The following is a 25,008-nucleotide window of genomic DNA, read 5'->3' as shown; positions in this document are numbered from 1 at the left end:
TTTTTTAGATTTATTTTCAGTGAAAAATCATCCGTTAAAAATCTAAATGTATGCCTTTAAACATTAGCTGCAATCAGTCAAATTCTGCTGATTATTAAACTACCACGTAATGGTATTATTTATTTATGTATATATTTGTTTGTTTGTTTGTTTGTTTATCAAATGGGTGGTTTGATTGCTTGTTGCTGCCAGGTGGTTGGGGGTTATTATTTTTATATTGGGTTTTTTATTGTTTGTATTCTGCCCAGAGTCACTGAGAATGAGTGGGCAGATATATATAACCCCCAAATAAATAAATAACAGTATTAAGTGAAAGGTATTTAGATTCAAATTATTACTCTTTCACAGGACCTGTCTTTTTTGTGAAAATTATGACTTTATAGTTACTGTAAGCAGAAACAATATATTGGAGTTTCATATAGAAACTCCAGAAAATATTGTGAAGAATAAGAATAATTCTATTCAGAACATCAATTCATGAAACATGAAATATTTAGGTGTGCTATAAACCTGAATATAAGAGCCAATCCTGGCTCCTAATTAGGATTCAGAAATAGGAATTGGCCTTTGATATTAACAACTTAAAGTGCAATTGGAAATCACCTCAGATCTTTTAAAACAGGCATGTACAATCCCTGCACCTTTTGCTAATCCCTATTAGCAACCTTTTGCTAAGGGTGAGGGTATATACTCTGTGTTGCAACTTTCTTCCCCTTCATAAAGCTTCCTCTTTACATACACACTTACTCAATGTTCCTACACTGGGGATTTATGTATATTTATGAGGAGAAGGTATCCTCAGTGTCTCCCAGAAAACAAATGTAATGTGGTCCCTGGGATTGGGGAAGATGGAATGAGGCCTAGGACTCATAGTTCAAGAAGGAGACAGTCTAAGAAGTAGGCATCTACAGCAGACATCACATTTTCTGTGTGCCTGGAATCATAGCATTATTGATCTCTGAAGCTCAATAATTATACTAAGTTATCCCTACAATATAGCCAATTTATTTTAGAGTATTCTAAAAAGTTTGCAACCAGTTATTTCATACACATGTGGCTATTTCACCCCAGTTGCCACAAACTGGCAGACACCTAAGAAAATCTAATTTGGGCTTTCAATCAAATAAAAACAAATTGGCAAAATTGGTTCATTTTTCTCTTGAATAGACTCTCTTATTGAAAGGGTTAATTTTCCTTGGATACAACTTCCTCGTTTTATTTCTCTCAACAGAAGTTCTTTGTTTCATGTATTTGATAATTGCTTCATTATGTCGTGCCATACAATATATGTGTGCCAAGAAAGCATTTCAAAAATTAGCAGTCTCTTTTCTGAAGTCTTTTTCCCATTTTTAATTTTAAAAAAAATTAGCAAAGGGCTAGAGTAGGTTAGATGATTTGTTTGAGAAAGCTGTCTTTTCTTTGAAATAATGCAACTTTTGATACTAATTGCATTGAAGCTTGAGAAAAAATGACTATTTTTTTTTGACAGAGTTAAAGGCCCATCTTTTACTGCCATCGTGTGGTTGAAAACAGACTTTTGTAAAATTCCTTCCTTCTTTCCTCCCTCCTTCCTCAAATAACCAGGTTCCCCACTGACTGCTCAAGACATACCTACATCTAAACAGATTGTAGTTTTACGTGTGTGGACCCATCATACAGCAAAAGCAAATATTTAGCTAAGTTAAGGCACTGTACACTTCCAAGAGCAGTGCTTATCTGAATCTTTGCGATAAAAAGCTGTAATTAAGCCAAGGTTTGTAAACAAATTGGCTTTCTTATGAAATGTACATTCTTCATTTCTACTGCAACTATACTGAATGGAAGTTAATATCTCTAAATAAATAAAACATATGCATAATCCTATAAAATTTAATAACCTGTTTATAATCAATAAAACAGTTCCCACTTCCAAGATAGAGTATAATCATTGACAGTAATTCATTACTCTTCTAAAGATACTTAAATATCTTGAAAATAATAAGTAGCATCAAAACCCTATATCAGCTGTCCCCAACCATTCCAACTCAATGGACTGGCGCAGGCGGGGATGGTGGTGGCAGTGGGGGGAAGAGGAGATGGTTTCACAAGTGCTGCTTCCACAGATACAGTTTTGTCTGTGCACATGCACTTACCAACACTTCCGCAACACAGTTCCAAACGGTTCCACCACAAAAGCGCGTAGGACAAAATCGCACTCGACAAAAGCGCGCTGTGACGTCATCACAGCGCGACGAAAAAGTTCGAAAAAATGTAAAAATAAAGCTAAAACCTTCCCCTAACCCCCCCAAACCTACCCCTAAACCTAACCCTAAACCTAACTCTTAACCTAACCCTAAACCTAACCCTAAACCTAACCGTTAAAGTAACGAAAAACCTAACGCTAACCCTTAACCTAACCCTAACGCTAACGCTAACGCTCTAAAGCTAACCCTAACCCTTAACCTAACCCTAACCCTAACCCTAACCCTAACCCTTACCTTTATGTGAATCGGCTTGCTTTAATTTAATTTTTATTAATTTTTATTTGAATTTTTCGATCTTTTTCGTCACGCTGTGATGACGTCAAAGGCGCGATTTTGACGGGTCACGGTTCCAAACAGGCTGTGGCCCAGCACTGGGCCGTGGACTGGAGGATGGGGACTCTAGTCCTATATCATAGAAAGTAGCTATAGAATGAATTTAGTTACAAGTCTATGTATATTTGGCCTTTTGAAAGTGTTATATGCACTTTGATTGTAGAATTTATTAAGTTATTGATGGCTTGCAAGCACAAATTTGGTCCAACATTGCAAAATGGACACTTATCAACACTATGAGGTTGGGGAATCAAACTTGGAGAATATGTAGTAATGGCAAAATGAACAGTAAATATCCTGAATAGAAGATTGACTAAATTTTAAAAAACTTGTTTCTCTATATACTGTATCATGTCACCCAATAAGGCAAACTCAGACACTGACTTCCTATTACACTGGTATTACATTTCTTGCAGACAATCTCTCAAATTACTCTATCTTAGTCACATGCTTCATAACCGGATGCTTCATCAACTTCAATACTTGTCGAACTGTTTTGTGAAGCCATCTTTTTGTTTAATTGTGAAAAATCCTAAAATAATGAGCAGCTAATAATTAATAGCATGAAGAAACCAGATGGTTTCTAACAGATATGGCAATTGTTAAGAATTTAGCAATCTTCTTAGAAGTTTATGAAGGATGGTTACCCAGGAAAACAACAATGGTCTCCTGGTCACGATATTTGGAAATATTAAACTTGATTACTACTGGGTGTAGCATGGACATTTTAATAATGAAATAGATTCTACTTTTGAGTCTGAACAGAAACAAATTTAGCTTTCATGTGGGAAGCTTATGTATCTGTAAGTTATTGTGCTAATAAGTAGCACCCCAAATGGGTCCCAAGTAAATAGTAGTATATATGGGGCATATAAGATGTTAAACAAATATTTGGGGATAGTCCATGGAGGAGAAACAAGTGTGATTTTAAAAAGAGAGGTGAAATCTGGAGTGTGACATTTTGGATAACTACATCCTAAATCTTTAATTCAGCAGGGTTTTATCAAAGTCCCAAAACAGGTAGTGCTGTGACAGAGTGAGACCACATTATGCCAAATCATCGTTAATTTGTCTTCTTAGATTGGAAGTCAATCTAACTAGTAAAGTGAGATAATATTTCCCAATCTAAAACAACAAAGCGCTAATTCAGCTCCCTGGAAAATGCAGCTAAATTCTAGTCATATTAGAACAGGGGAGGGCAATTATGATAATTTTATAGCCATGGCTGGCTCTGGAATTCTGGGAGTTGAAGTCCACAGGTTTGTAAAGTTGCCATGGTTGGTCACCCTTGTGTTAGAACATTGGAAACTGAATAAAGGACTTGCAGCAAAAGTTTCAACAATATTGGTTGGAGTGCTTCTAAATTAGGGGACTTTCATATAAACATATAGCATTATTGTGCTAGAAATTCTGCAATGGAATTTCTGTTAATCATGCTAGATTTTGGCCTTAATGGCATTTGTGCGGATAGCTTGTTCTTGCGCAGCCAGGATTAGTGACTCTGTTTCTTTCTTTAATGTACCTGTTGTTAACCATAACCAAGTTTGTTCACTGTCCACTTTATCTTTTATTTTTTCCAGAAATTGGCCATGCAGTGCTTTGTTCTGCCAACTCTCCATTCTTGATTTTATCACATGTTTTCTGTATTCTTGTTTCGTCTGTTGGGCCTTCAGTAGATTTTTGTTCTTTACTTCGATTAATAGATGTTCTTGACTTTCTTTTAAATAATCAGCCAGTGCATTTTTTCTTCTTCAACTGTTTGCTTCACTTGTAATAATCCTCTGCCTCCTGATTTTCGGGGCAGATATAGTCTATCAGTATCACCACGTGGATGTAAACTGTAGTGCATTGTCATTAGTTTCCTGGTTTTTCGGTCCAAAAGGTCCAAATCATGCTAGTATGCTTCTATGAGACAATTCCAGAAGCTTAGAGGAGCACATAGCAGAAAAAGAGTGATGTTTCTAAAATGATATATCCTGCCTTTATATAACCTTTTTAAAATTTCCTGTGATTTGTTAAATTTATATCTCACTGTTTGTTCAAGAGTCCAAGTTGTTCACACAATTTCCTGTTTAACGCACATAACTACTCTGGCCGAAAGTTAATCAAGGAGCTTTGGTGTTTAGGATAGATTTGAACTTGGGTCTCTCCCTTCCTCAGCCAATACTTTAACCACTACCCCACACTGTCTGTTTTTTTGTCTTTCTCTCCATCAGTAAAGGCAGGATATGTCAAGATTTCTTGCAATAACAATTAATGTTAATTTCACACTACTATGGAGATAACACCTTCTGATTTTACACTACTTTTTGGAATGGTCTGAAAAGCTTCAAAAATCTTTCAAGCGATCACCAGCTATTAGTGTTCTCATAAAATCTGTGGTTTGTTGGCACTATATATGACTTTTCCTGGACTCAGTAAATTTAATTAGGCACCAAAATACTACACAATGATTTTTTTCAGTTAACAACCAATCCTTAACATTTGTTTTTTTCTGCTGTCCCTCCTATGACATCTGGGTAATATCATTTGAATTTATTTGACATTTTGCATGAATGCTTTTGGCAGATTTAACTGATTCTATTTTCCTTATTTCAAATGGTTGCTGATCAACCATTGATATATAGTCTCTATATAGTCATTAAACAAGGACTATATAGTGATATTTTTAAAAAAGCTATTTACCTCATTTCATTTCTTTTTCCCAATTTCTTAACAAACAGGAGTCTATTATTTTGACTATAAAGAAGTGAGTTTTTACTTCCATGTAGTTAATTTATCCATTACTACCAGATAAATTATTCTTAGGACTATAGTGGCTTTAATTATCAGATTTTCAATTCTGTAATTGCCTTTTTTATTTTAACATCTATATTCTTTTGGAATAAGAATATTTTCCTTTTGGGGCCTATTTGCTGCTGTTGCTGCTGCTGCTGCTGCTACTACTACTACTGTTGTTGTTATTGTTATTATTATTATTATTATTATTATTATTATTATTATTATTATTATTATTATTATACCTTTATTCATTAAACATGAAACTTAGCCAACTGAACATTTATACTTGGTATCGACCAAGTATCTTCTTAAAATGCATGATGTTTCAAATAATGCAGTTTTGTGCAGTTTCGCTGATGTTATTGCAGGAAGCTGCAATTTCTTGATGTATTTTATAAAATTCTTGGACATGGTGCCAAGTGCTCCAATGACAATGAGTATCACTGTCACATGTTACATCCATAATCATGTAATTTCAATGGCCAAGTCACAATATTTCATTATTTTTTCTAGTTCTTTTGCTTCAACTCTGGCGTCTCCTGGTATAGCAATATCAATAAATTGTACCCTTCAGTTTTCAACAATTGTGATATCCGGCCTGTTATGTTCATTATTATTATTATACTCTCGCCTGACTAGAAGATCAAAGGCGATTTATTATACGGAATATTATATTATTATTATACAATTGTATCACAGCGGCCAGTTGTTTCGCCGGATTTGGCATTGGTTACTAGTCGGGCCCCACCCAGGGGCCTAGGACGTCGTAACGTATTTTCGTAATATACGTGCAGATCCAAGCAGTGCAGCTTTTTGCATTTGACTGATGGTGATTTTGTCAATTTTTAACTGTTTTAAATATAATTCCAGTGCTTTTGGAATAGCACCCAGTGTGCCAATTACCACTGGAATTATCACTGCTGGTTTGTGCCATAGTCGTTGAATTTCGATTTTTAAGTCCTGGTATCTTGAGATTTTTTCATGTTCCTTCTTGGCGACCCTGCTATCACCTGGTATTGCGATGTCTATGATTGTGACCTTATTTTTCTCAACCAGTGTGATGTCTGGTGTATTATGCGCCAGTATTTTGTCGGTTTGTATACGGAAATCCCACAAGATCTTGACCATCTGATTTTCGGTGACTTTTTCAGGCTGATGTTCCCACCAGTTTGTTGCTGTTTTAATATTATAATTTTTGCACAAATTCCAATGGATCATTTAGTAGCAATGGTGCTACTGAATTGTGCTGCAATTTATAATCAGTCTGCGCGATTTTTTTACAGCAGCTGAGTATGTGATCAACAGTTTCATCAGCTTCTTTGCAAAGTCTGCATTTGGCATCATCAGAGGATTTTTCGATTTTGGCCTTAATGGCATTTGTGCGGATAGCTTGTTCTTGCGCAGCCAGGATTAGTGACTCTGTTTCTTTCTTTAATGTACCTGTTGTTAACCATAACCAAGTTTGTTCATTGTCCACTTTATCTTTTATTTTTTCCAGAAATTGGCCATGCAGTGCTTTGTTCTGCCAACTCTCCATTCTTGATTTTATCACATCTTTTCTGTATTCTTGTTTCGTCTGTTGGGCCTTCAGTAGATTTTTGTTCTTTACTTCGATTAATAGATGTTCTTGACTTTCTTTTAAATAATCAGCCAGTGCATGTTTTTCTTCTTCAACTGTTTGCTTCACTTGTAATAATCCTCTGCCACCTGATTTTCGGAGCAGATATAGTCTATCAGTATCACCACGTGGATGTAAACTGTAGTGCATTGTCATTAGTTTCCTGGTTTTTCGGTCCAAAAGGTCCAAATCAGCTTGTGTCCAGTTAACTATACCAGCTGTGTATCTTATAACTGGTATTGCCCAGGTATTTATGGCCTTGATTGTATTTCCACCATTCAATTTAGATTTTAAAATTTTCCTAACTCTGTTGGTGTACTCTCGCCTGACAATAGTTTTTACTTCTCCATGCTTGATGTTATCCAACTGCAGAATGCCTAAATACTTGTAGGCTTCATTTTCTTTGCATTTAATTAATTGGCCATTGGGCATTTCAATTCCCTCACATGCAGTGATTTTGCCCCTTTTTATGGATACAGTGGCGCATTTTTCCATGCCAAACTGCATTGAAATATCGGTGCTGAATACTCGGACTGTGTCAATGATTGGATTTCTATTTCTGACTTTCCATAGAGTTTCAAATCATCCATATATAATAAATGCGAAATTTTTTCAGCTTCTTTGGCTGTTTGGTAGCCTAATTTCATTTTTTTTAAGATTACTGATAGTGGGATCATTGCGATGATGAAGAGAAGAGGTGAAAGTGAATCACCCTGGAAAATTCCTCGCTTGATATTAACCATTCCATAGATCTCATTCCCTCCTGCCAACTCAGTTCTCCACTGTTTCATTGCCTTTTCAGTAAAGGATGTAATATTTTTGCTAATGCCAGTTGTTTCTAAGCATTTTATGATCCAACTATGTGGCAGTGAGTCAAATGCCTTTTTGTAATCAATCCAGACCATATTCAAGTTCGTTTTTCTGGTCTTACAATTTTCTAATATCATTTTATCAATTAGAAGCTGATCTTTTGTGCCCCTGCTCCTTCTTTTGTTGCCTTTTTGCTCTACTGGCAAGATGTTGTTTGTTTCCAAATAATCCATCATGTTATCTGCAATAATGCCTGTGAGTAATTTGAAGGTTGTTGGCAAGCATGTTATTGGTCTGTAGTTTTCAGGTGTTGTTCCTTTAGTTGCATCTTTCTGAATCAAGTATGTTTTTCCAGTTGTCAACCATTCATCAATTTGGCCCTTTTGTAAAATTTCATTCAGTTTCCTGGCCAATATTGCATGTAAACTGGTCAGATATTTGAGCCAAAAACCATGTAATTGGTCCTTTCCAGGCGATATCCAATTCTTTACCTTTTTTACTCGATTTTTGACCATCTCAGTTGTTATTTCTAATACTTGCATTTGTTTTTATTATTATTATTATTTACTTTATTCATTAAACATGAAACTCAGCCAACTGAACATTCAAAAATGCATTGCAAATACCAGTGACTGGTGCTAATGGTTGATACGGTTTGCTGCCAGCGTCCTAGGTAACAGCCAAGTACCTTCTTAAAATATAAGATGTTCCGAGTAGCGCAGTTTTTTGCAGTTCCGCTGGTGTTATTGCATAAAGCTGCAATTTGTTGATGTATCTTATAAAATTCTTGGACATGGTGCCAAGTGCCCCGATGACAATGGGTATCACTGTTACATGCTTCATCCATAGCCTTGTAGTTTCGATGGTTGCGATATTTCATTATTTTTTCTAGTTCTTTTTCTTCGACTCTGACATTTCCAGGAACAGCAATATCAATAAACTGTATACTTCGGCCCTCTACAACCATGATATCTGGCATGTTGTGCTCCAAATGATGATCCGTTTGTATTAGAAAGTACCACAATATCTTCACCTTCTCATTTTCAATAACTTTTTCCACTTTATGTTCTCATGACTTTCTGGATCCAGGAAAATCATATTTTTTACATAATGACCAGTGGATTAATTTAGCAACTCGGTTGTGTCTAGCTTTGGAATCAGTTTGTGCGATTTCGCTGCATTCACATATTAAATGTGAAACAGTTTCAACTTTGTTATTGCAAAATCAGCAGTTTGGGTTGTTAGTGGATATTTGTATCTTCACTTTCATGGCATTAGTTTGTAGTGCTTGTTACAATACAATACAATAGCAGAGTTGCAAGGGACCTTCAAAGTCTTCTAGTCCAACCCCCTGCCTAGGCAGGAAACCCTATATCATTTCAGACAAATGGCTATCCAACATCTTCTTAAAGACTTCCAGTGTTGGGGCATTCACAACTTCTGGAGGCAAGCTGTTCCACTAATTAATTGTTCTAACTGTCAGGAAATTTCTCCTCAGTTCTAAATTGCTTCTCTCCTTGATTAGTTTCCACCCATTGCTTCTTGTTCTACCCTCAGGTGCCTTGGAAAATATTTTGACTCCCTCTTCTTTGTGGCAACCCCTGAGATATTGGAACACTGCTATCATGTCTCCACTAGTCCTTCTTTCTATTAAACTAGACATACCCAGTTCATGCAACCGTTCTTCATATGTTTTAGTCTCCAGTCCTCTAATCATCTTTATTGCTCTTCTCTACACTCTTTCTAGAGTTTCCACATCTTTTCTACATCGTGGTGACCAAAACTGAATGCAGTATTCCAAGTATGGCCTTACGAAGGCATTATAAAGTGGTATTAACACTTCACATGATCTTGATTCTATCCCTCTGTTTATGAAGCCTAGAACTGTGTTGGCTTTTTTGGCAGCTGCTGCACATTGCTAGCTCATATTTAAATGGTTGTTCACTAGGACTCCAAGATCCCTTTCACAGTTACTACTGTTGAGCAAGGTACTACCTATACTGTAACTGTGCATTTCGTTTTTCTTGCCTAAATGTAGAACCTTACTCTTTTCACCATTGCATTGCATTTTATTAGATAGTGCCCAATGTTCAAGTTTGTCAAGATCCTTCTGTATCTTTAGCCTATCTTCTGGAGTGTTAGCTATTCCTGCCAGCTTGGTGTCATCTGTAAATTTGATGAGTTCCCCATTTATTCCCTCATCCAAATCATTGATGAAGATGTTGAAGAGTACTGGGCCCAAAACAGAGCCTTGGGGTACTCCACTGCATACTTCCTTCCATGAAGATGCAGTTCCATTGAGGACTACACGTTGAGTGTGGTTGGTCAGCCAGTTCTTGTTGTTGAGCAGCCAGTATTAAACCTTCCATTTCTTTCTTGATGGTTCCCATCTTAAGCCATGTCCATGTCAAGTTGTCATCACATTTTCCTTCAATGTTTTTCAAGTGCTGTCCATGCAAAGCTTTGGTTTTCCATCTATTTAATCTGTCATCCAGCTGTTTTTCCTTATATTCTGCCTTTGTTTCTGTTGTTTTTATGCTGTTCACCTTTTTCACAGCCTGCAGCAATTTTTCTTTACTTTGGTTCACATAATCATTCAAACTTCATTTTTCTTTTTCTACAGTTTGATGGATTTGCAATAGCCCCCTGCCCCCTATTTTTCTTGGCAGGTAGAACCTGTCAACGTCACTTCATGGATGTAAAGCGTGGTACATATTCAAAAGTTTGCATGTTTTCCAGTCAAAGTTTTCCAGTTCAGCCAAAGTCCAGGATGATTCCAGCTGAGTAGCATATCACTGGAACTGCCCATGTATTTATGGCTTTAATTATGTTTCCAGCATTCAGCTTTGATTTTAATATTTTGCAGACCCTCCTGATGTATTCCTTTTGGGTTGACTCTTTGACTTTTCCATTCAAGTTGTTATCTGCTTCCAATGCCTATGTACTTGTACCCATCATCCTTTGCTAATGCTTTCACTATATTTCCATTTCCCAGTTCTATTCCTTCTGTTTTTTCCATTTTTCCTCGCTGCATGGATAATATAGCACATTTTTCAAGTCCAAAATTCATTTTGATGTCACTTCTGAATAGTTGAACTGTTTTGAGTATTGATTTAAGTTCAGTGGGGCTTTTCACATACATTTTAAAGCCATCCATGTATAGTAGATGGTTTACCTTGCCATGTTGGCTTGAGATTTGGTATTCCAGTTTTGTGTTTTGTAGGCAGTTCCAAGTAAGGTAGTTTTTTTGCAAAGTCAGAATGTTCAGGTCTGATAAGTCCAAAATGTCCATGTATCTAGGCAACCCTTTGGGTATTGCTCCAAGGGCTCATATGGTACAATCATTGACTTCTTCCTCCACAATCGCTCAACTTCAATTTGCAGATTGTGGTATTTCATTATTTTTTTCTAGTTGTTTCTCTTCAATTTGTATATCACCTGGTATTGCAATATCAGTGAACCAGACTTTTTCTTTTCCACAATAGTGATGTTAGGTGTGTTGTGGGCCAGATGTCTGTGTATTTGGATTCAAAAGTCCCACAGGATCTTGACCTGTTCATTTTTCAAGAACTTTGTCAATTTGGTGTTCCCAGTAATTTTTGCTGCATTCGAACCCAAACTTCTGGCAAAGCTTCCAATGTGTGGTTTTGGCAACTTATTATTGATAATTGCACAGTCACCCAGATGTTCAGACTGGGTTTGGCATTTTGTCTACCTATCGAGTCTTTACCAAGGACCTGGGATAAGCAGGTGTGGATGTTTGCTTGTGTTACAGGTATCATCGCAGGATGGAAGCTGTTCTCAGTAAAGCTGCCTTTTGCAATTATCTGATGGCAAATTTGTCAATTTGGCTTGTTGTTGTTGTTGTTGTTGTTGTTAATCATTGCACAGTCAGCCAGATGTTCAGATTTTTGTCTAACTATCGAGTCCTTACCATGGTAAGGATAGGACCTGGGATAGGAAAATCTGGATATTTGACAGTGTTACAGATATTATTGCAGGATGAAAGCGATTTGCACAAAACCATCACCTCTCCCCCCACCCCCAGTCCGCAAAGCCAGAAAGGTTGGGGAATCTAGTTTAAGTGCTATTGCTGTTAAATGTTATGTTGCTGTCTGTAATTACAATATGGGTTTTTTGTCTCTTTTTAGTATGTATTCCTTTTCTATGAGGTTTTTGTCATATGTATTTTAATCGCTATCATATATCTAGGTTTTTCTTTCTTCATAATATCATTTTTTCTGTTGATGCTGTCATTATTTATATTTTGCTATTAGAAAATAAAATTAAGGTATTTTGAAATTATCTACATAGTTTGACACTAGCAAATTACATTGAGGAAGGTACCTCGGAAGAAAGATAACTGAAGTGAACCAAGAGTTTCTGTTTGTGTGAAAAGTAAGACAGAACAGGCAGGGATGTGTTATTAATGGAGTGCTCAGTAAAGATATGATGCAATATTTAGCAAACTTTTTTTCTTTCCATTTCCATAATCCAGTGGTCTTTAGCTAGGGAAACTTTGCAACCTGTGGACTTCAATTCCCAGAATTCCATGCTGGCTCAGGAATTCTGGGAGTTGAAGTCCAGAGCTCATAAAATTACCATAGTTACCCACTCCTGCCATAATTGTTTGTACCCTAATTAAATTGTGATTATTCCTATGGGAACTGTTTCTTTTCTGAAAGCAATATATGTAGCGTTTCCAGTACAATTTGATTCCTTCAGCAACAGCAGCATGATGATAGCAATTGGCTCAAAGTATGCTGTGTCTTGAGGGTAGTTTTGAACCAGGTCTCTTAAATCCTAGTCCAGCGCCTTAACTATTAAGCCCCTCAAGGAATGTGTAAAATAGCCCTTCCTAGGGCTTCGTCCTGTTTTTTGTCAGAAGTAAACTCTGGTAACAAATGGGGAATTATAATAACCCCAATCAATTTTGCTTTCTATAAACTGTGTCTCAAATTATTAAAATGTCACTGCCTGTTTTATAATTTCAATAAAATTGTTACAGACACATGATTCTTTCTAGCATGATTTCATACAAAAGCATTTTAAAGGTTTTAATGTGTTATTGAGAATACATAAAGATTAACATTAGGCATAGAATTATAAAGTGTGAGTGGATTAAAATAGAATTCAACTATTATCACAGTCCTTTCCTACCACGTATGGCTCCAAGGTGCTAAGGCACACTCATGTATTGTAGATCCAAAATGAAAGTCTTTAAGAATATGGGTTATTGTGAGGGGTATTTTTTTCTCTTAAGTTTTTTAAAATTAAAATTTCCTAATTGGTGCGTAAAATATGTTTCAAAACAAGTCTCCAGCTTCTTCATTTCTGCATTCTGAAATATTTTTTCCTGTGTGAAAGCTATTCATAAGATTGGTTTTATTCCTGAATATCTAGTAAATAAGCTTATATTTCTGCTATATTCTGAAGTTATACCAATCTTCTTGTGTTTTAATTTCAGACATAACATTATTGTCTCTGATTGCATTGAAAAACAGAAGAAACAGATAATGTTAGAAAACTTGGGAGGCAAGTGCGTTATCCCAGATTCAGGTAAGATAGGAGAACTGATTTTGTGACAAGCTTGCAGTTTTTCTCTACACACCAACAATAATATATATATATACCATTACCATTTATTATCTGACCATTACTATTTGTATAGGAACCCAGCCCCTGGGAATGCCCTAGCTCTACATGAATCCATGTTGCAGAATTTCTGCAATAAATAGATTGAACAGGAAATGGATTAAACAGACAGATTCAAGGGGAGATACCGTTCAAAAATCATGCTGTGAAACTATTACTCACTTTGAGCTGAGCAGGAAAAGAAATGGTCCATTTATTTCGTTCATTTATTTGTTAAATTTATTTGCCACTTATCTCACTGTAGTGATACTGTAGGCAGTTTATAATTATATAAAGGAAGAAAACTGACAGGCATGTAAACATAAGTAAAATAATAGAACAATAAAATAAACAATGATAAAGGAACACAATGAGATTAAATACATCAATATGATAACCAAAAAGATGAGTGGGTGGAGAGCGGAGAGCAAGAAGGGGGAGGGGGAGTCTGCCATCAATCTAGCAGCATATCCTGTGGGGAACTCCCCCATTTGGTCCTGAGGCCAATCATCACAGCCAGGTGTTCAGGCTCTTGTGTTAAGATAGAGGGTGAGGTTAATTGCCATTTGCAACTTGTTAGGCCAAATGTCACTTCCAGGGACTTCCATGGGTGTGGTGGGATGGGTCAACATGGCACCATGAAAGCTACATCAAATGACATGACAGCAATGTTATGGGTCACATGATAGCAGCATTCCAGTATTTGACAGGTTACCACAAAGGGGGGGGGGGTGTCAACTTATTTACCAAAGTACATGTAGGCAGGACAAGAAACAATGGATCCAAACTAATCAAGGAAAGAAGCAACCTGGAATTTAGTAGAAGCTTCCTAACAGTGGGGACAATTAACCAATTGCCATCAGAAGTTGTTGGTGCTTCATCACTGGAGGTTTTTAAGAAGAGACTGGACAGTCACTTGTTTGAAATGGTATAGGGAAGGGTGTCAAACTCACATTGTCATGGTGGCATCACATGACACCTTGGGATTTCAACCCCCCTTCGCTAAACCGGGCATGGTCATGGTGTGGGCATGGGCAGTACGTAATGCATCTGGCCCCTGGGCCAGGAGTTTAACAGCCCTGGTATAGGGTCTCCTGCATGAGCAGCGGATTGGACTAGAAGACCTCCAAGGTCCCTTCATATTAATCAGAATCTATTCTGATTATCAGCATCTATTCTGATTAATTAATTAGTTAATTTAAAATGGCATAACTACTATTCTGATTTTTTTGACAACCACAAATGTCACTATTGGTTTCTGGGTACTCAGAAGCCGACAGTCCTATTCCTAAGATAGGACATATTGCAGAAATACAGATGTTATATGTTATCTCAGCCAAGTGCGCAAATGAATGTCAATATAACTTAATAAATCAGTAATTTCTTTTACTGATGATTTTTTCTATGGCTGAAACTAAATATGCAGTAATAATTAGCCTTGTGAAGTCATTAGAATTCTTCCTGATCATTTTTAGTACTGCCCTAAAAATATAAAATAACATATCGAAAACACAATAATGTTTCAATCTGGGGGAATCTGGTTTTTTATTTATTTATCTAATCATAGTCTGAAGACTGCAGAACATGTAGAACTGATCACTAGACCATGCGGCCATGGTTTTCATCTCTCTTTGGAGAGATTGTTGGGTTTGGGGCTACAGTTTTGTTTTATTTTATTTAATCCAAATAGTGCTATTATGTCTACCAATGTACTTATTAGGTGAGATATTTTATTTAAAAAGCATATTATATCATCAAAATTTACCACTTCTTAATCAGATTTCAGTGTGATCATGGGGTCTTGGAAAGCCTACTTGGAAGTAGGGTGGGGGAATGCATATTAGTTTTCTAATAGTTAGCTATGTCACTTGGCTATAAATGCTAACATACAAACTTACTTTTCTATAGAGTAAATCTTGCAAATGCTACAAAAAGGCCTCACACACACACACACACACTCACATTCACACATACACAATTTAATGTGTTGTGTGTCTGTATGATTGTACAGGTACTATCATTCGTGTATTCATGTTTTTAATTTTGTATTACTTCTACTATCTAGAAGCACCTTCAAAAGAATCTTCCGTGGGATCTAAGAAGATGGAAAAAAGCAAAAATGAAGAACACTGGGAAGACGAAGTCGAAGGTCTTGTTATGTGGTCTACAAAGCTTGACCAAGCAAAATTAGATTAAGTAATAGTGTTCACTTCTGTTACTCTTTTAAAAAGTATTATTTGTTGATATTCAAACATTGTCTGGAAAAAAACCCATGCAGTTCCGTTGGAATATGACTATTACCATGTTTGCATTACAAAATGCCTTTGACAGCCTGAATTGCAGCTCCCAGAATACCCTATTTATAAAAGAGTCCAAATACAAGCAAGTCCATGGACATTTATTCTAGTGTTAAACCTAAGATCATTTTATCAAATGGACAGAAATTCATTTAAGTTTTGCACAAACTTTAATGTTATTCAAGGTAGGCTAGATAGCGTAAATTGCTTTCCAACATATGAAGTAACTGTACAGTTACATCATCTACTGACAAAACAATTCTGACAATATAGAAGAGAAGCATAGCAGAAAGGTTTTTGAAAGTCACAAAAGCTTCAAAAGAAAGATACTACACTCTCAGGGGGTCTTCCAGGAGCGCAGATCTCACATCATTGTTATTGGGGGGGGGGGGTGGATTCCAGAAATGCAAGATACAAAAGAATGAGTAACTGAAAAAACAAAATATGTTGGCTTTGCGTGCAAAAAAGTCACATCACATCACAACTTTTCCTTTTTAGTTAATAAAATGCATTACATCACAAATGCAAATTGGCAAGAATGTCATTTTTGCACCAATATTCCAGGGAAACTGGCTAATCCATGTCCTGTAATCAGCGTCCAGCTCTATGGGCAGTAACGTTTTTGACTTCTTTTTCAATTCTTATCTCCTTTTCTCTGCCTTCTGTGGGAAGCTTCTTTTGGCAACATTTCTTCCAGACTATTTTGTGCAAAACCAAATGTGAATGGGCTGTGATCTAAGGCAGATTGCTGGCAACAACGGCACCATAAATATATAATTTTCAAAATGACTATGTGTATCTTCCTGCTTACTCCACTACTTGGACAGTGCCCTTGAGTGCGGCAAGCCAATAGTTAAACATTTTGAAGGAAATGATTATCAGAGTTCCGTCAATTCCAAGTAAAAAAAAGACCTCAAGAGCCGTTAATCATAAATTGGTTTTACACACAAAGAGGCCTATGAGCGGAACCAGGCGTTTCCATTTTGAAGGAACATTTTTATAGGCACTAATTTATTGCGGGCTCATTTTATGAGTTCTAGGATCATGAGTCTTAAAAAGGGTCCACAGACAGTATTGGATGTGGGAGGAACAAATTGTCAAGCTGAGCAGAGCTCCATATGCACATATGGGATCACTCAGAAAACATATTCTTTGTTTTAAAAGTACTTCAACTGAACACTCTACAGGCAAGTAGCAACTTTATTAAATGAAGCTAACAACACGATCTATTGGGGACATTAATACAGGGAAAAAATTGGGCAAAGGCTATGGATTAATTTAGGCTTTCATTGATTTCAAAACATATTGCCACTCTAACTGACAAAGCTTCACGCTAAAAGTGACAAACTAATCTTGGACAGAATTAGCTGAGATCCAGGCTTAAACCAGCCAATGCTAGCATTGCAAAGATGTTTAATTGCACTCCCTCCCCCCAAGGAAGAATGTGGTATTGCTAACCTTTTTTAATATGAGAAAATGTTTCTTAATTCACAGCTGCCTCTATGGTAATAGAGCAGTGGTGCTAGTGCTGTTTGAAAACAAGAAAAGGAGGATGAGTTACATCCAACCTTATGCTAATGGGCATCTGGAGTCCTTGGTGCGCTCGGTGCTTTCTTGTGTGTAGACATTTCATTGCCCGACTAGATAACATTATGACATTTCAACTATGCAACCCTGAGCTTCCTATGTCTCTTTTAATAGACATCTGCTACTCCTCCCTGCATGAGGTGACTTTCTGAAGCCAGTTGGGGAAGTTTGTGGGTATGATGCAGGATAAATCGTCATCATCACCACAGCCACAATTATCTGTTCCCATGACAAATGCTAATCCAGCAGCAGATGGACACCAAAGACTCATAGTTTGGAGCTCCTTATTTTTCTGATCCATATGGGAAACTCCTGACTGTATTCACCCCATGGCAAGCATATCAACCTGTCTTCCCAACTTCAAGTCCTGCTAAAGCTTACATAGTAACGAAAGAGACATGTATGCATATAAATTCAAAACTGGATATTTTTATGACTAAATAATACCCAGAAACGATTTCCTATGTAAATTGGTGAAATCTACCCATAATATTTACAGCACTTCCATGATTTTGTGGCTTTATTTTAGTGTGACTTTGATTTCAGCAAGTACTCTTAAGCTGTGTGTCCTCCAGAAGGCGCCATTTCACTGCTATATTGACATTTTAACTCTTGAAAAGCATAATGCACTGTTCTAATGAATAGATTTAAAGTAGCTGGTCTGAGCACTTTCCAGCTGTTAGTTATCTATCAGATTGAAACAAAAACCCAACCATTATTGATGCAAAAGGCTACATAAGTATGAGAATGTGTTGCTGAGCATGAAGGTATGAGAAAAAGGCTTTTTTTAAAAAAAAGAAAGAAAGAAAATATCTGAACCGAATTCCTGGGAACAACATACCGGTAATAAATGTATGCACAGTTCACATATAACCACTGTTGTTATACAAAACCACTTTTAATAAAATGTTAAGAACATTAAATGAAATACACCATATAGTTTAGAAGTGTTCACAGAGGAAGTACTTGATATTAAAAGCATAATGGCATTGTTCTCCTCTAAAGGTGATCCTTCCTCCATTAAAGTCAAATATAAAACTTTCAGCAGTTGTTTGTGTCTTGTGAAAGTTAACAAGTTGTGCAGAAGAAAATGAAAATAAAGTATCTCAATGCTTTTGCTCTTTGATGAACATGGTTGTTCCCTGGTTAGCCGGCCAGATTTGATGTCCAGTAAGAAAAAGGTAGACTAGAAAGGCAAAAATAAAAGCAGTTTACAAGGAAAGGAATTAACTTAAGAGTGCAGATGAAAGTGTAAGAATGAGCCACAGGACTTCAACCCTTTGAATGTAATTGATAAGACATTTTTTTAAAAATTAAATTCATAAGAAATTCAATAGGATTAGAAAAGCTATTGTTCCTCTATACTGCAAGACTTCATTCCTCTGGTACAGTTTATTCCTCACTGGGTGAAGTCAGACTGAGCTGCATTTTTGCCCTCTATGTAATATCTTTGACAGTTTTTAAGTTGGGGAATAGAATTATAAAATGCCTTGCTATCTCCCTTCTTTTTTTCTACATGAGGTATTTGTTCATAAGGCTGTATGGCAGAAATTGATGGCAGAACATAGTTAAGTGTTACAATTATCTCTGCTTTATCTTAGAATTTTTCAGCTATTGGTTTTAAAAAAAAATAAAACATTGAATTGTTTGAAAATGTGTACATTTAAAGAAGAGAAACAACCCTGATATTTTTCACATGTCTTATTTAACGCCTACAACTGTTTTACTTTACTTTGTATTTTGTTGCCGAGATCTGCAAGAGCTGTTCAGTCTGAGATTCTCTTCAATAAATGTTAGAGAACAACAGCTATAAATTTGATCTCTTAAACCTTAGAAGCTTTTGTATATTCTTAGAACAAACTAGATCAAATTTCATCAGCTGAATTAGTGGATAATCTCTCTAACAATTACAAGTACTGTAAACATTGGTCAGACTGCCCTATGGAAATTTAACTTCTTTTTAGTTAATTTAAAATTGATCATAATCAAATCCGGTGCCAGTATTGTTCCATTAACATTCCTGGAATAGCTATCGTTTTCATATTAAAATAAAAGTAGCAATTAAAATATGTAGGAAATTCCCAGTGATTGTTCTGTTTTGCTTTTATTATTTCTACTTAGAATATACTTATAATCGAATAATTCATTGCATCCCAATATACAGTCCGCTAAAAACAGCTGTATATTTTCTCATTCGTATGATTGTTGTGATATTTGTAAGATTTTTTTAAAAAAATATCTAGCAACATTTCTGAGATTAACTTCAAGATTAACAGTAAAAAATATTGATACATTTTAAACTTCTTATAGGCCTTTTCTATCTGCTTGCTTATTTTTTTCTTACTTTATTTTATTTAAAATAAACCGAATCAGTTTAAAATGAACATTCAGGGATATATCATGCAAATTCCAAAATGGACATATTTACATGTTAATGTAATAAAAATCACATCTATATCATTTATCACTGCAGTGAACATAATACTATTTATCTGTGACACACGTTTAATAAAAAAAACTCAATTAATTCCTTCACAAAGGCCACCTAAATTATTCTATCCTGATTGTAGAACTGGATTGGCTCTCTTTGGATTAGTTTTATATGCATTTAAACAATTTTGTTCTGCCAGATAGTGATGGTTTTAACCTTGACTACCATCTGAGACCATCTGTCCTGTTTTACTTTTTATTGGAGGCTTCATATGTGTTATTGTCCTCTTCACATCCTAAGAACCAATATTATATCTTTATCTAACTATTACATCCAATTATATATAAACAATAAAGCTAAATTATGGCGTCTATTTCCAAGTTATTCATTTTTCCAAGAACCAGGCCTTTTACAGGTAGTCCTCGATGTATGACCACAATTGAGCCCATTTCTGTTGTTAAGCAAGACAGTTATTAAATGAGTTTTTGCCCCATTTTATGACCTTTCTTGCCGTAGTTGTTAAGTGAATCAGTGCAATTAAGTTAGTAACACGGTTGTTAAGGGAACAGGGCTTCCCCATTGACTTTGCTTCTCAGAAGGTTGCAAAAGATGATTACACGATCCCAAGACATTGCAACCATCATAAATACATTCCAGCATCCGAATTTTGATCATGTGATCATGGGGATGTTACAACAGTCATAAGTGTGAAATGAAGTCACAAGACACTTTTTTTCATTGCCGTTGTAAGTTCAAACAGTCACTAAATGAATGGTTGTAAACTGAGGACTACCTGTAGTTGGATTCTAAATAAGGCAGACAAAATTTCAAGCAACATTGTTAATTCTTACAGCTTCCTCAATGGCTATGGTATTTCATTTGTCATTATAGGATTCAGTGCTTAAGAATGGAGGTCAATACAAAAAGGCCAATAATCGTTCTCTAATCAAAATGAGAAACTAACATTAGTTTCAGTGCACATATAAATATGTAACATACAGTATATAATAGAAGGCTGACATTTTGTAAATATTTAAGTATATCTTTTCATGTGACAACACTGAAGAAATGAAGAGAGTGAAAGCGATAACACCAAATTTAACACACCTGCTCCCCTTTCACACCTGAGACCTTGTAACACTAACAAATCACATGACACCAGGGAGAGAAAATGGCTACTTGGGTTCCAATTGGACAATATCACTTAGGGGTGTACTCGCTTTTGTTGCCAGCAGTTCAGACATTGATGGCTGTGTTGCTTTATTTTGAGAGGACAGCACATTTCCACTGTTATACAAGCTATATGCTCACATTTCCACTGTTATACAAGCTATATGCTCACTATTTTACATTGTAGCCAAGTGTCATTTCTTCAGTGTTGTCACATGAGAAGATATACTTAAATATTTGCAGAATGTGAGGGGATATACAATACTCCTGTGATATACTGTAAAATATTGAATGTTGTAAAGATTTTATATACATAGAATGTTATAGGACTTGTTCCTACCAGGCTGAAGCCAGTTTACATTTCTGATCCCTCTAAAGAGAACAGACATGCTAATTATAGACAGACAGTCTCAGGCATCTTTCCTTATGGTGTCTTGAGTAAGAGTCATTCTTTGTAAGTACCATGTGGACTTTTGCCCAGGTTCGCCTGGTGCACCAATTGCGACCCTACCTGGACCGGGAGGCCCTTCAGATAGTCATTCACACCCTCGTCACCTCAAGACTGGAGCGCACTCTACATGGGGCTGCCCTTTTAAAGCCCTGCATGGCATCGGACCTGGTTACCTGAGAGACCACCTCCTGCCAATTACCTCCCAAAGACCGATTCGATCGGACAGACTTGGCCTTCTCCGGATTCCATCTGCCAGCCAATGCCGGCTGGCGACCCCCTGGGGAGGTTCTTCTCTGTTGCAGCTCCGGCCCTCTGGAACAACCTCCCCGTTGAGATCCGGACCCTTACTACCCTCCCGGCCTTCCGTAAAGCTACTAAGTCCTGGCTGCTCCGGCAGGCCTGGGGCTGTTGAAGTATCCAGCCCCACTTTAATTGTGTATGTTGTTGTATTTTAAATTGTTGTTTTGTCTTATTTATCCCCCTCCCCTTTTTATTGTAAGCCGCCTGGAGTCCTCCGGGAGTGGGCGGTGTACAAACCCAATAAACTAAACTAACTTTTCCTCAATTAAATGTGCATTTGTTCTCCACCCATTTGTATAAAACGTGGAATAAATGAAAACTGTTGCAAAACGTTCAGGAAAGAAGATGAGCTAAAGGCATCATCCCTTAAAGACATCTATGGAGATTGTCTCTCCCTAAATGTCACCCAGGAAAGATGACATGCCTGTCTACACATTATTTTATAGATATGATAAACGATGCAAACAGGAGCCTGTATGACATGTTAAAATTAAAAACTGCTATTGAGTTAACCTATTCTCCTTTTTGGGAAAGCTTGAAGCAAGTTCAATGCTAAATATTTCTCTTTTTCTTATCTGGCACATTTCTTCCTTTCAAGATGATGAATTTTCTAGCTCCTAATTTCAGTTCAGCTTTGAAAAAAAGGTCCTTCTTCTCCCCATGTGTTCCTGTCAAAAAAAAAAAAAAGCCAGCTGTGGAGTAGGGAAAAAGAGAAAGATTTGTATATTTTCCATTCAGATTTATTTTTATTGAATTGCACCTTTCCTCGTGGGGAAATAAAACTGGCTTTATAGAAGAATGCCTATTAAAGCAGAAAGACAAAAATGAGAAAAGCAAGGATATTTGAGATGTCTATGGAGCTTCTCAATCATCCAGGTCATGGTTGTCTCCAGCTGGTTTTTTCCAAAAGGCAACAGGACTTTATTGGGTTTTGATTTGAAAATGTTTCAAAGAAAATCCCAAGAAACTCCTGCTGTCTTTTAGAAAAAGCACTTTTGGAAGGATATGAAATGCTTTGGTGCCACTTCTTATAAACCTTTGATTCAACAAGTAACAATGGCCAGTTAAGGCAAGGTTGAAAACTAGTGTTGAGAACAGAGCAAAGGAAGGAGTCTTAACAAACTCTGCCAGGATTTCTATTAAATGATAAAGTTTGTCCACCAGGAAGAAAAGATGCCTAGAGCAGCCCAAATGGCTGAAAGATAAACAAACTTCAACAACAGACAATAGAGAAAGGAAGCTACCATTCATCTGAAGGACGGGTGGGACTACATTACAACCTTTTCAGACTGTCTCTCCCAGGTACATGTCTTGGTTTGGAAAATGCCATTTAGCACTGCATAGCAAGATAATTGGTTCCACCACAAAATCGCGGAGGACAAAATCGCGCTCGACGAAAGCGCGCATTTGACGTCATCACAGCGCGACGAAAACATCGCGCTGTGATCGAAAAATGTAAAAATAAATCTAAAACCTTACCCTAACCCCCCCAAACCTAACCCTAAACCTAACTCTAAACCTAACCCTTAACCTAACCCTAAATCTAACCCTAAACCTAACCGTTAAAGTAACGCTAAACCTAATGCTAACCCTTAACCTAACGCTAAACCTAACGCTAACGCTCTAAACCTAACCCTAACCCTTAACCTAACCCTAACCCTAACTCTAACCCTTACCTTTATGTGAATCGGCTTGGTTTAATTGTAATTTTATTTCAATTTTTAATTTTTTTCGTCGCGCTGTGATGACGTCACATGCGCGCTTTCATCGAGCGCGATTTTGTCCTCCGCGCTTTTGACGGGTCACGAGATAATTGCTACAAGAACAGCCATGTACCTCATAACATGCTATGAACATTATGGCCACTGTGTCCAGATAGAGATATAGAGATCCAAATATCTGTAGATATGGATCTCCTCATTTGCACTTTGCTGAATGAAATCAAATGAACGAAGGCAAATATACAGATCCCAGGAGTAATGTTGCAGTATCCAATCTGGCTTGGTCACTGGGACCAGAGGTTTAGTCTTCTGAGCTTTCGGATTCATACTGGAGCTCATCTTCAGGGAACTTCGTTCTACCAGAATGTGAGAGAAGTTCCCTCAGGATGGACTCTAGCATGAGTCTGAAAACTCGGAAGACTAAACCTCTGGTCCCAGTGACAGACCCAGATTGGATCATGTGAAATCAAATGAGTGGTCATAGCTTTCTATCTACCTCCATAATACATGAATACATTGGATAGATATTGTTTTGCTCTGGGCAGCAGTACACAGATAAAACATTTGATGTGCTTGCATGTCAAAATGGAAACTGATTTCCGCTTCTTTCTGGAAAAATCAAAATTTAAAATTTTTATTTTATAAGAAAGTAGAAAAACATTAATGTGGTTTCTAAACCAACTTGTTGGTATGAATTTGATGGAAATTGTTCCATTTTTTTTTGACAAAAAATATGTTCAAATTGCTTTTGTTATTGTAAGCCACCCAGAGTCACTAGGTTCGGTAGAAACGTGAGGAATGAATGTATGAATAAACAAATATATAAACATATAAATGAATGAATGAGTAAGTAAATAAATAGATAGATAGATAGATAGATAGATAGATAGGTAGGTAGGTAGGTAGGTAGGTAGGTAGGTAGGTAGGTAGGTAGGTAGGTAGATAGATAGATAGAGCTGACTAATGTTTATACTGAGCCTAGAAAAAGCTGCTGCTGGAAATTTCCACAATCCACTTGAGCCTGGGAATAAACTGCAGATAAACTCAGAGTGAAGATAGCTGAGCTAGGAAATGCTTGATGGGTGGTAAGTTTACTATCCTTTCCCTGCTGAATGCTAACATTACTAAATCTATGGGGAGTTATTTCTTATTCTGAATATTCTTATCATATTACTGGATTCAGCTGCTCGGTAAAAAAAACAACTAAAGACACCCTTGAATCAAGTTTGATTTCTAGGAATCCACTGATCATAGATCATGTCAATTTTGGTGGATCTAGTCTATTGTCCTAGTACAGTGATGACGAACATTTTATCCACTGAGTGCCCAAACTGCGTGCGCGCTCATGTCCAAATGAAAAGGTGTGTGCGTGCACAAACATGTTCATGTATGGGCATGCACATGGGCATAATGTGGACATGCGTGCATGTGCAACAGAAACCTGAAGACCGGCTGGCTGGCAGGAGGCGGGGCATCCCGACACTGGCAGTGCAGCAAGAGGTAAGATCTTTTTCTTTTGTGAGCTTCTGTTTCGTCGTTTTCAGGGAAACAGAAGCTCATGAAATAAATGCCACAGAGACCTGACCTGGGGTGACAGTGCGCGTGGCAGCAGAGAGGGCATGTGTGCCATAA

The 25,008-nt window shown here is 36.8% G+C and overlaps 2 protein-coding genes across 4 annotated transcripts in view; one reads left to right on the top strand and one right to left on the bottom strand.

Moving 5' to 3' along the window:
- The window catches only part of UBE2U (ubiquitin conjugating enzyme E2 U), a 36,611-nt gene extending 16,606 nt beyond the window's left edge, over window positions 1-20,005 (top strand). Inside the window, exons 9-11 of one of the 3 annotated variants that reach the window (XM_087719547.1) lie at window positions 13,253-13,344; window positions 15,485-15,615; window positions 17,211-20,005. In XM_087719547.1, the coding sequence (XP_087575673.1) occupies window positions 13,253-13,344; window positions 15,485-15,615 (223 nt within the window). In that variant the 3' untranslated portion in view covers window positions 17,211-20,005. Of the gene's footprint in view, window positions 1-13,252; window positions 13,345-15,484; window positions 15,802-17,210 lie in introns of those variants that run through there. The other 2 variants (XM_087719549.1, XM_087719546.1) reach the window with 2 other exon arrangements.
- Window positions 6,114-11,567, bottom strand: LOC148044574 (uncharacterized). Its single transcript, XM_087720734.1, is given in 4 exon segments — window positions 6,114-6,584; window positions 6,586-7,103; window positions 8,881-8,994; window positions 11,516-11,567. Coding segments are annotated over 4 exon segments (1,155 nt in total).
- Window positions 20,006-25,008: the final 5,003 nt, after the last annotated feature.

The sequence above is a fragment of the Thamnophis sirtalis genome, unplaced genomic scaffold (assembly GCF_051295495.1).
Source record: "Thamnophis sirtalis isolate CommonGarterSnake01/CBP01778 unplaced genomic scaffold, rThaSir2_p1.2 scaffold_7, whole genome shotgun sequence".
Classification (NCBI taxonomy): Eukaryota; Metazoa; Chordata; class Lepidosauria; order Squamata; family Natricidae; genus Thamnophis; species Thamnophis sirtalis.
Note: the sequence above shows the minus strand (reverse complement) of the source record. Positions and strands in the feature narration are given on the sequence as shown.